The sequence below is a fragment of the Rhinopithecus roxellana genome, chromosome 8, assembly GCF_007565055.1.
Source record: "Rhinopithecus roxellana isolate Shanxi Qingling chromosome 8, ASM756505v1, whole genome shotgun sequence".
Taxonomy (NCBI): Eukaryota; Metazoa; Chordata; class Mammalia; order Primates; family Cercopithecidae; genus Rhinopithecus; species Rhinopithecus roxellana.
Genome location: NC_044556.1, coordinates 88,388,174 through 88,400,650, shown reverse-complemented (window position 1 = coordinate 88,400,650; position 12,477 = coordinate 88,388,174). Strand labels below are relative to the sequence as shown.

The following is a 12,477-nucleotide window of genomic DNA, read 5'->3' as shown; positions in this document are numbered from 1 at the left end:
TATGTGGTCAACTTTGGAATGAGTGCAATGTGGTGCTGAGAAGAATGTATATTCTGTTGATTTGGGGTGGAGAGTCTGTAGATGTCTGTCAGGTCTGCTTGGTGCAGAGCTGAGTTCAATTCCTGGATATCGTTGTTAACTTTCTGTCTTGTTGATCTGTCTAATGTTGACAGTGGGGTGTTCAAGTCTCCCATTATTATTGTGTGGGAGTCTAAGTCTCTTTGTAAATCTCTAAGGACTTGCTTTATGAATCTGAGTGCTCCTGTATTGGGTGCATATATATTTAGGTTAGCTCTTCTTGATGAATTGATCCCTTTACCATTATGTAATGTTCTTGTCTCTTTTGATCTTTGTTTAAAGTCTGTTTTATCAGAGACTAGTATTGCAACACTTGCGTTTTTTTGTTTTCCATTTGCTTGGTAGATCTTCCTCCATCCCTCTATTTTGAGCCTCTGTGTGTCTCTGCATGTGAGAGGGTCTCCTGAATACAACACACTGATGGGTCTTGACTCTGTATCCAATTTGCCAGTCTGTGTCTTTTAATTGGAGCATTTAACCCATTTACATTTAAGGTTAATATTGTTATGTGTGAACTTGATCCTGTCATTATGATGTTAGCTGGTTATTTTGCTCATTAGTTGATGCAGTTTCTTCCTAGCATCGATGGTCTTTACAATTTGTCATGCTCTTGCAATGGCTGGTGCTGGTTGTTCCTTTACATTTTTAGTGCTTCCTTCAGCAGCTCTTGTAAGGCAGGTCTGGTGGTGACAAAATCTCTCAGCATTTGCTTGTCTGACAAGAATTTTATTTCTCCTTCACTTATGAAACTTAGTTTGGCTGGATATGAAATTCTGGGTTGAAAATTCTTTAAGAATGTTGAATATTGGTCCCCACTCTCTTCTGGCTTATAGAGTTTCTGCCAAGAGATCTGGTGTTCGTCTGATCGTAGTAGGTGTACATATTTATTGGATGCAGGAGATATTTGGATACAGGTATACAATGTGTAATAATCACATCAAGGTAAATGGGACTTCCATCGCCTCATGGATTTATCCCTTGTGTTACAAACAATGCAATTATACTCTTAGTTACTAAAAATGTAGAATTAATTATTATCAACTATAGCAACCCTATCATGCTAGTAAATAGTGGGTCTTATTCATTGTATCCCACTATATTTTTGTATGCACTAGCAATTCCCCAGCCCACCACACTACCCTGCCCAGCCTGAGGTAACCCTCATTCTATTCCCTATCTCCATGAATTCAATTGCTTGATTTTTAGTTCCTACAAATAATTGAGAACATATAAAGTTTGTCTTTCTGTGCCTGGCTTATTTCACCTAACGTAATGACCTCCAGTTCCATCCATGTTGTTGGAAAGGACAGGATCTCATTTCTATTTTGGCTGGTTGGTACGCCCTTGCATATGAGTACCATATTGTGTTTATCCATTCATCTGTTGATGGATACTTAGGTTGTTTCCATTCATGGCTATTGTGACTAGTGCTGCAATAAACATAAAAGTTCAGATATCTCTTGATTATACTGATTTCCTTTCTTTTGGGTATATACCCAGCAGTGGGATTGCTGGGTCATATTATAGCTCTATTTGTAGTTTTTTAGGGAACCTCCACAATGTTTTCCATAGTGGTTGTACTAATTTATATTCCCAGCACCAATATACAAGCATTCCCTTTTCTCCACATCCTCAACAGCATTTGTTATTGCCTCTCTTTAGATAAACACCATTTTAATTGCGATGAGATCATCTCATTGTAGTTTTGATTTGTATTTCTCTGATGATCAATGATGTTGAGTACCTTTTAAAATATCTGTTTGCCATTTGTATGTCTTCTTTTGAGAAATGTCTATTCAGATCGTTTGCTCATTTTTAAATTAGATAATTAGATTTTTTTCCTACAGAGTTGTTTAAGCTCCTTATATATCTTGGTTACTAATTCCATGTCAGATGGATAGTTTGCAAATATTTTCTCCCATTCAGTGGGTTGTTTCTTTACTTTGTTAATTGTTTCCTTTGCTGTGCAAAAGCTTTTTAACTTGATGTGATCTAATTTTTTTCTTCGGTTTTCTGTGCTTGTGGAATATTCAAGAAATCTTTGCCATCTTTGCCAGTCCAATGTTCTGGAGAGTTTTCCAATGTTTTCTTTTAGTAGTTTCATAGGTTGAGATCTTAGATTTAAGTCTAGATATCTATATCTAGATATAGATATCTAGTTTTCTCAGCAAAATTTATGGAAGTGAATGTCTTCCCAAGTATGCTGTTGGTGCCTTTATCAAAATGAGATCACTATAGATCTATATGAATTTGTTTTTAGGTTTTCTATTCTGTTGCACTAGTCAATGTCTGTTTCTATGCCAGTACCATGCTGTTTCGGCTACTATAGCTCCGTGGTATAATTTAAGTCAGGTAATGTGACTCTTCCAGTTTTGTTCTTTTTGCTCAGGATAGCTTTGGCTATTCTGGGTCTTTTGTAGCTCCATATAAATTTTAGAATTGTTTTTCCTATTTCTGTATATAATGTCATTACTATTTTAATAGAGACTGTAATGAATGTGTAGATTGCTTTGGGTAGTACTGACATTGTAACAATATTGATTCCTGCAATCCATAAACATGGAATATCTTTCCATTTTTGTGTCCTATTTGATTCATCAATGTTTCATAGGCTTCATTGTAAAAATCTTTCACTCCTTTGGTTAAATTAATTCTTAGGTATTTAATTTCATGTGTGGCTATTATAAATGATAATAACTTTTGAATTTTTTTTCAGATTATTCACTGTTGGCATGTAGAGATGCTACTGAATTTAGTGTACTGATCTTATCCCACAACTTTAGTGATATTATCAGTTTTCATAGTTTTTGATGGAGTCTTTAAGTTTTTCCAAGTATAAGATAATATCATCTACAAACAAAAATAACTTCTTTCTTTCCAAGTTGGAGGGGCTTTATTTCCTTCACTTGTCTGATTGCTCTAGATAGGAGCTGAATAACAGTGAATAACAGTGAATAACAGTGGTTGAATAACAGTGGTAGAAAAGGGCATCTTTTTCTTATTCCAGACCTTAGAGAAAAAGCTTTCAGTTTTTCCCCATTCAGTGTGATATTAGCTGTGGGTCTGTCATATGTGGCTTGTATTGTGTTGGAGTATGTTCCAGTATTTAGACAGTTTTTAAGATAAAGCGATGTTGAATGGTATCAAATCCTTTTTCAGCATCAATTGAAATGATCATATGTTTTTGTCTTTCATTCTGTTGATGTGATGTATCAGAATCAATCAGTATCACACTGATTGATTTGCATCTGTAGAACCATTCTTGCATCCCTGGGATAAATTCCACTTGGTCATGATGAGTGATCTTCTTTATGTGTTGTTGAGTTAGTTTTGCAAATATTTTATTGAGGGTTTTTGCATCAACTTTCACCAGGGATATGGGCCTGTACTCTTCTTTTTTGATGTGTCTTTGCTTTCAGTATTAGGGTGATACTGGCCTTAGAGTTTGGAAGCATTCCTTCTTCTTATATTTTTTGGAATAGTTTGAGTAGGACTGGTATTAGTTCTTTAAATGTCTGATAAAATTCAGCAGTGAAGTAATCAGTTCTTGGGGTTCTCTTTGCTAGGAGACTTTATATTATGGCATTGATAATTTTACTTGTTTTTGGTCTGTTCAGGTCTTGTCATGATCCAGTTTTGGTAGATTGTCTGCGTATAGGAATTTATCCATTTATTCTAGGGTTTCCAACTGACTGGCATATAGTTGCACATGGTAGCCTCTAATGATCCTTTGAATTTCTGCAGTATTGATTGTTGTGTCTTCTTTTTCATCTCTGATTTTAAATATTTGGGTCCTCTTTTTTTCTTAGAGTAAATGTCCATTCTCTTTTCAAAAAATCAACTTTTCATTTTGTTGATCTTTTTTATAGTTTCCTTCAGTTCAATTTTATTTATTTCTGCTCTGATCTTTATTACTTCTATCAATTTTGGGTTTGGTTCACTCTTGCCTTTCTAGTTCTTTAAGATGTATCATTAGGTTATTTATTTGGTATATATATATATATATATATATATATATATATATATATATATTTAAAATTTTTAGCTTCTTTTTTCTACTGCTGTTCTTTATTTAGGGTCCAAGGGATCTTTAGTCACTAAGTAATGAATCCTGCCAGGACTGGGTCTTGCCTTCAAGGCAGTGGGTTCTCTTCTGTCCCAGGGTGTGCCTACATATGTCATCCAGGAGTTAGGGCCTCACAACTCTGCCTGGTGCCCTATCCTACTGTGACTGAGTTGGTATTCAAGTTGTAAGACCAAGTTCTCCTTACTCTTCCCACTCTTCTCAAGCACGATGAAGGAATCACATTTGGATCTGTGAGCTGCACAGCCTGGGGTTGGGGAAGGTGTGGTGCAGGCACTCCTTTTGCCACCCCAGTTGGTGTCTCACTAGGTTTCATGCCCCCCAAGTCCACTGGCTCTAAGCCCATCATAGCGCTAGGTCTTGCCTAGGAGTTGCAGTCCTTTATGGCCTACACTGCCTGTCGAGTTAATTTAGGACGTCAGAGTCCTTTAGCCTATCGTGACAAGGCTTGCTGCAATTCAAGTTCTGACCACTGGGATGGGCTACTACCCTCTGGCTAGGGCAAGTCTCAGTACTCCTTTCATGGGCATTGGCTGAATTCTGTCTGGTGCTGGCAGCACTGAGTTCCAATGCAAAATCCCATAGTCACTATGCTCTCCCTTTCCCAAGTGCACAGATTTTTTCTCCATACCACACAGCTGCTGCCAGGGGATGGCAGACCAATGACATTGGCAATTCAAGACTGTCTCTCTTACCCTCTTCAGTGCCTTCTCCAGTGGTACGAAATTAAAGCCAGGTACTACAATCACATACCTCATTTTTGGTTCTTATGAAGGTGAATTTTTGTGTAGATATTTCTTAAATTTTGTGTTCCTGTGGGCAAGTGGGGATGATCTATGGAGGCTTCTATTTGGCCATGTTGCTCTGCCTTCCTTATTTGTCAGTTTTTTAAAAAAAACACTGAGATTTTGGTTAGAAAGATATTATTGTATACATTAATTTGGTAGGGATTGGTATTTTTATGATGGAAGTCTTCCATATGGGAATGTGGTGCATCTTTCATTTATTCAAGTTTTCTTAATTATATAGGTTTCCCTGCCCCACTCTCCATAGGACAAGCTCCTTTCTTCTACATTTATCGAACTGTATTTTATAGATTTGTACCACTTTTAGCATAATTTTTTCTATTTAAACTTCTAACTCAAAATTATTAGTACAAAGAATTTTATCACAGCCACTGTGCCATATTGCTTATCAGTTGCTGAGAAAGATGTAATAAAATCTATGATTGCACAGTTGTCAATTTCTCCATTAAATTTTGTCAACTTTTTCTCTGTATATTTTCACATTATGTCATAGGCACATATTATTTTATAATTGCCATCTTTTTCTGCAACAATATCACATTGATTTATCCTAATTTTATAATACTTTTTGATATGTGGTATGTCTTACCACCCTAATCCTTTCTCTTACTCAGGAGTGTCATGGACCATGTATGTTCCACATAAATTTTGGAAACAGCTTGTCAAGGTCTTAAAAAAAATCATCTCACTTCCCTATTTCAAAACTTACCACAAAGCTATAGCAATCAAGCGTAGTATTTACAGAAACACAGACATATAGATCAATGGTACAGAACAGAAAATCCAGAAATAAATCCTTACATTTATGATCAACTGATTTTTTTTATAAGGGTGTCGAGATAATTTCATGGAGGGAAAGAACAGTCTTTTCAACAAATATTGCTGGAACACCTGGATATCCACATAGAGAAGAATGAGGGGGTCCCTGATTTACACCCCACACAAAAATTGACCCAAAATGGACCAAAGACCTACATATTAGTTGAAACAATAAAACTCCTAAAGTAAAACACAGAAATAAATTTTTGTGACTGTCAGTTATGCAAACTTTTTAATGATATGATATTAAGACAAATGATAAAAAAAGAAAAAAGTTAAAGACTTTTGTCCTGTAAAAAATTCCATCAAAGAAAGTAATGATGACCTACAGAATGAGAGAAAATATTTGCAAATCATATATCTGAATGGGAATGTGTATTGAAAAATAACTCTTAAAACTCAATAATTAAAGGGTAAGTAAGCAATTGAAAATAGGCAAGGCTCTGAACAGACATTCTCCAAAGGAAATATACAAATGGCCAACAGCAACATAAAAATACACTCAACATCATTAGCCATCAGGAAAATGCAAATCAAATACACACTAAAGGATATGACTTACCACTGCACAACCACTAACTGGCTGTAATTAAAAAATAGACAATCACAATTGTTTTGAGGCTGTAGAGAAATGAGAGAAGGCAGCCTCTATAAAAAATAGTTTGGCAATTCCTCAAAATGTTAAGCATAAAGTGACCATGTGACCCAGTAATTCTACTCTAATCTGTATATATATAAGAAATGAAAGCCCACATTCACACAAGAACTGGTATGCAAATGATCATAACAACACTATTTATAATAGCAAAAAATAGAAACCACCCATGTGTCCATCAACTGAAGGATAAACAAAATGTTAGTTGTATCAGTACAATGGAATATTATTCAGCAATAAAAAGTAATGAAGCACTGTTATATGAGGTGCCACAGGCCCACCGTGAAAACACTATGCTTTGCCAAAGAGCTAATCACAAAGACTACATATTATATAACTTAATTTATATGAAATGTCCAGAATAAAAAATCTATAGAGATAGAAAGTAGATTAATGGTTTCCTAAGGCTGGTGTTGGGGAGGCGGGAGAAGATGGTGATTTGGGAATGGGCAGTGAATGTCAGTGATTAGAATGTTTACTTTTGAGTTAATGAGAATGTTCTAAAATTAGGTCATGGTGATGGTTGTTCAGCTCTGGGAATATACTAAAAAACTGTTGAATTGTATATTTTGAATGTGTGAATTTTGTAACATGTGAATTATATCTTAACAAGGCTGTTTTGACAAAACCTGATAAAATTTTGATTAAAACTGCATTGCATTTATAGCTCAATACATGAAGAATTACCATTTCTATATTAATGAGTCTTTATTTCCAAAAACGTGGCTATTGTGAAGAATGCAGATGTAATCTGTCACGATGATACAACAGTGTAACTAGTAAAAGTCGGATGTGAAAAAAAGGTGAGAAGTCATTTGCTTACATCAATATTTTCATCTAAAAGCAGGGTGCTGGTGATTCCAAGTAATTATTTAAAACTGAAAAGTGAAATAATATAATCATAAACCAATTTATAGTTAAAACAATGAGCAAAAGTAAGAATAAAGTAATAACAATATAATTTGCCCAAATCAGGTGGCAGAAAAATCAAAAAGGAAGTGGGAACAAGGAAAAGTATACTAATTTCATGATTACATACATGATAAAAGTGTCATAGATACCATCTAAATGGAAAATTAATGGTATTATATAAAATCATAGCTATAAAAGTAACACCAAGGAGAATAAAATAGACTATGGATCTTCCAAATTATCAGAGGGAATGAAGAAATCAAAGCAAAGAAAATACACACTGGATAATTTAAAAGAATCATAATATAAAACAAATAACAACAATAAGCCCAAACATATGTTACAACCAGTAATGTAAATGGAATAAACCTGCCTATAAAAATGCAAATATTATTTCATATTATTAAGCAAATGCTAAACTATCCTAAAAATAAGACAAACATCAGAGCCAATATTCTCTAATTACAATGCAATAAAAGACAATATAATAATAAAATCAGCAACAACATAAAGATTCCACTACCTGAGAACTTAAAAAAAAACTCAAGCAATTCTTGCAAAGGGGAAACAAACATAAGTTGCAGAACAACTATGAAATAAATCTTGAAAAAGAAGACTGATAAAGACAGACTATTATTCTAGATAGTAAAACCTATAATAAAGTCAGTATAATTAAAATTGTTTCTTTTTGCTGGCCACAGACAGGCAGAGTAAAGAATGCAGAAATAGACCCAGATATAAGTATCTAGTATCATTTTATGTTAGTGGGAAAAAGATGAGTTGCTCAATTGTGTCAGAAAAAATTTCCATTTTGGAAAAATTCACTTACACTAAAATAAATTACACACAGATCAAAGGTTTAAATAGGTTTACTATATCTTTTTTATTATGCAACTATCAATTTACCATAATAATCGTAGACTTAGAATAACCTTTTTGGGGTGTGATTGAAAAGTTATAGTCTATCAAAGAATATACTGATAAACATTTTCATACATTGGAGAAAATATGTGTAGCACATATGACAGATAAATGATTAATTACTTTTTAATGTAGAAAGGATTCTCATGCCAATATAAAAATAGCAACAACCCAATACAATTTTATTTCCTTCATATTAAGGAATGTCTGGTTTTAAATCTCAGTACATATTCCCAATATTATCTCCAGACACATATGAATTTCTATTTCACAATCTAGTAAATGTGAAATATTGTTTTCCCATTTTAAAAATCTTAATTAATCTATTTAGTTTTAATATTTATTCTTATTATTTGAGATGGAGTCTTGTGATATCGACCAGGCTGGTCTTGAACTGCCAGGCTTAAGTGACCCTACTGCCTCAGCCTCCAGAGGAACTGGGATTACAGGTTTATGCCACCACACCTGGCTTCTCTGTTTGGTTTTAAACATCATCTCTTTGTTAATGTGTTTTATCTAATGAAATTGACCAGTAATCTCTAGTTAATGCTAATGAGAATAAAAATTTTCCTTTTTGCCATTTATATTTATTCTGTGATGAATTTTCTATCAAATACTTTATTCACTTTTCTAACAAAGAGTTTTTTAGTTTCGTTAGTTTGTAAGGTATTTTGGAGGTGCTGCAATCACTAGATCATTTTCCATTCAAACTTAATTCACTTTGTGCTCCTTTAAAAGCAAATTTCTTTAACTTCATTCTTTCATTTACTGACCATTTTAAAATTGAATGGGAGATTTTCCATTTTTTAATAACTTACAATTTTTTTCTTTTTAAAAACTATTCATAACATTTTAAAACTTATTTTTACACTACTAGATATATAACGATGTTTTAACATCAGTCTTTGGATAAGCAATTAAATAATCCACATTAGTTAAATAAAAATATTAATTCAACACTAAACTTACATTGGATAAATCTGAGATTCTTGATTTTAGTCTGAGATCAATGTCTTTCTTGGAGTTCTTTGGTGTGTTAAAATATACATAACTTCGAATTGTTGCTGATAATAATCCATCAGTCCATTCCATAGTATTAGGATCCAGTTGTCCATATAGTTCACTGAGAGTGATACACTTTGGATTTAAAACACAAATGTCTACTTTTCCTTTTCTTCCTGAAATCTGAGAAAAATCCAGTGTAGTTTTTAAAGACACTAACTATAGAGCAATTATTTAGTTTATTTGCATTCTTATTATTAAAAGGTTACAGGAGAAATCCTTCACACCAAAAAAAGACTATATAAAGGTAGCAATTTACAAGGAACAGTAAATATTGACTTGTTAAAATTAACCATAATATACAAATCATTCTTTTAAAAAAACTGTAATCCTACAAACAGTACCCCCAGAAAAAATGGGAAAAAATCTTTGTCTAATCCAGGAACACAGTATATAAACTGGCATGTAATGTGTCTGGGGACTGGGTTGAGTATAGAAGTGAGAGACAGTAGAAAACACTTTTAAGCTTAAGGTCAGAATTGGCCCTGAAATAAACCTTATTTGCAATATTTTAACCTGTTTTGCCAGAATATCTGGTCTCGTTTTACGTACCTCAGATGTCAGGCAGAAAAATTGGCAGGCACTTCTTCAGAGAGATTACAGACCTGTGGAAGCCTAGGGCAAGAGATGACAGGTAGAAACATATGACAGACCATATAAGGCCTCAGGGAAAAGCTTGGGTAAAATCTTTGGGAAATTTAGATATTCATATAGGGGAATTCTGAAAGCCATATGCATCAAGATGTATGCAGAAAGACCTGCGATGAATTGAAACCTTCATCTTAGCTTGATCACTAGGCTCAGAGCAGGCACAGCTAATCAGTCAAAAACTACCCCAGCACAGAGCAACTGTGAGGAAACTGGAAAGCAGTGTAAGAACAAGTAGGAACTACCATTAAGGAGATAGAAATAATAAAAGGGAACCAAATAGAGTTTATAGAGTTGAAAAAATAAAAAAGTTTATAGAGTTTATAGAGTTTTCTCAGAGAGAAAAAAGAATGAGCAAACCTGAAGGAAGCTGAAATTACTCATTTCAAGAGAAGAAAGAAAAATAAATAGAGTCCAAGAGACCTATGGAATACCATAAAACATATCAATCTATACATTATAGGAATTCCAGAATAAGAAAAGAGAGAAAAAGTAGAAAAAAATGTTGGTAGAAATACTGGCCCAAAATTTTTCAATTAATGAAAGATATAAAATACAAATCTAAGAACTCATGAAACACCAAGAAAAAAAAACACAAAGAGATCCACACATTATAATCAAACTATTAATGTCCAAAGGCAAATCTTTAAAGTAGCAGGAGAGAGGCAATACAAGGGATCCTCAGCAAAATTAGAAGTCAATTCTCATCAGAAAGTACAAAGGCCAGAAGGCAGAGGATGATACAAAGTGCTAAAACAAACAAACCAAAAACCAAAACTGTCAACCAAGAATTCTGTATGCAGCTAAACCATCCTATGAAAGTGAGGGACAAACTAAGGCATTCTCAGATAAACAGAAGCTAAATAAATCATCCCTGGGAAAACTGCCCTACTGAAAATGCTGAAGGAATGGATAAAGGGATAAATGCTTCAGGCTCAAATGAAAAAAAAATAAACAAAAACTCAGACTCACAGGAAGAAATAAAGATCTATGGTTAAGGTAAATATAAAAGCCACTATTATTTAATTTTTAATTTGTAACTCCTCTTTTTTCCTATATAATTAAAAAATGCATAAACAATAATAATGAATCTATATTAATGGGTACACAATATATAAAGATACAGTTTGTAACAACATAAAGCAGGGAACAGAGCTGGGAAGGAGCAGAATTAATGTCTGCTATTGAAGTTAAGTTGGTATCAGTTCTACCAGATTGGTAGATAAGTGTTTGCTAGGGCTGCCACAACAAAATATCACAGCCTGGGTAACCTAAACAACAAATTTATTTTCTCACAGTTCTGAAGAGTAAAAGTCTAAGATCAAGTTGATAGCAGGTTTGATTTCTTCAAAGGCTTCACTCCTTGACCCGCCAATAACTGCCTTCTCACTGAGTCTTCATGTGGTCTTTTCTCTGTGCATACACGCACCTCTGATGTCTCTTTGTGTTTGTAAATTTCCTTTTCTTATAAGTACACAAGTCAAATTGGATAAGGGCCTGCTGTAATAGCCTCATTTTAACTTAATCACCTCTTTAAAGATTGTATCTCCAAATATACTGTAATCCTCCCTTTTCTATAGTTTCACATTCTGCAGTTGCATTTACCTGTGGTTAACTGCAGTCCAAAAATATTAAATGCAAAATTCTAGAAATAAACAATTTGTAAGTTTTAAATTTCACGCTATTTTGAGTAGTTTCATGAAATCTTGCATCATCTCGCTCTGTCCCACCTGGGACTTAAATCTACCTGCTAATTAGTCACTCAGTAACAACTCAGTTATCAGATCGACAAAACACAAGAAGGGTGAGTACAGTACAATAAGATATTTTGAGAGATAGAGACCACATTCACATAATTTTTATTACATCATATTTTTAAAAATTGTTCTATTATCAGTTTTCATTGTTCATCTTTTACCATGTCAAATTTATAAATTAAACCTCATAATAGATATGTATGGGAAAAAACATAGTATATATAGGTTTCAGTACTATCTGTGGTCCCAGGCATCCACTGGGGATCATGAAATGTATTCCCCATGAATAAGGGGAGACACAAACTGAGGTACTGTGGGTTGGAGATTTAACACATGAATTTTGGGTAGGGGGACACAATTCAGACCCTAACAGATGTTAACTGCAATCACCCAGGTAACTATTTTAAAAATGAGTAAAAAATGAAAAGGAAATAAAGAAGGAATCCAAATGTAACAATAGAAAAAAATAACTAAGATCAGAGCAGAACTGAAGGAGATAGAGATACAAAAAACCCTCCAAAAAATCAATGAATCCAGGAGATTGCTTTTTGAAAAGATCAACAAAATTGATAGACCGCTAGCAAGATGAATAAAGAAGAAAAGAGAGAAGAATCTAATAGACGCAATAAAAAATGATAAAGGGGATATCACCACCGACCCCACAGAAATACAAACTACCATCAGAGAATATTATAAACACCTCTATGCAAATAAACTACAAAATCTAGAAGAAAT

The 12,477-nt window shown here is 33.8% G+C and overlaps 1 protein-coding gene across 2 annotated transcripts in view; it reads right to left on the bottom strand.

Moving 5' to 3' along the window:
- DNAH14 (dynein axonemal heavy chain 14) overlaps positions 1-12,477 on the bottom strand; it is a 575,377-nt gene that overhangs the window by 278,459 nt on the left and 284,441 nt on the right. For both annotated transcript variants that reach the window (XM_030936505.1, XM_030936506.1), the window contains one exon: positions 9,245-9,460. In XM_030936505.1, coding sequence (XP_030792365.1) covers positions 9,245-9,460 — 216 coding nt within the window. The remainder of the gene's footprint in view (positions 1-9,244; positions 9,461-12,477) is intronic.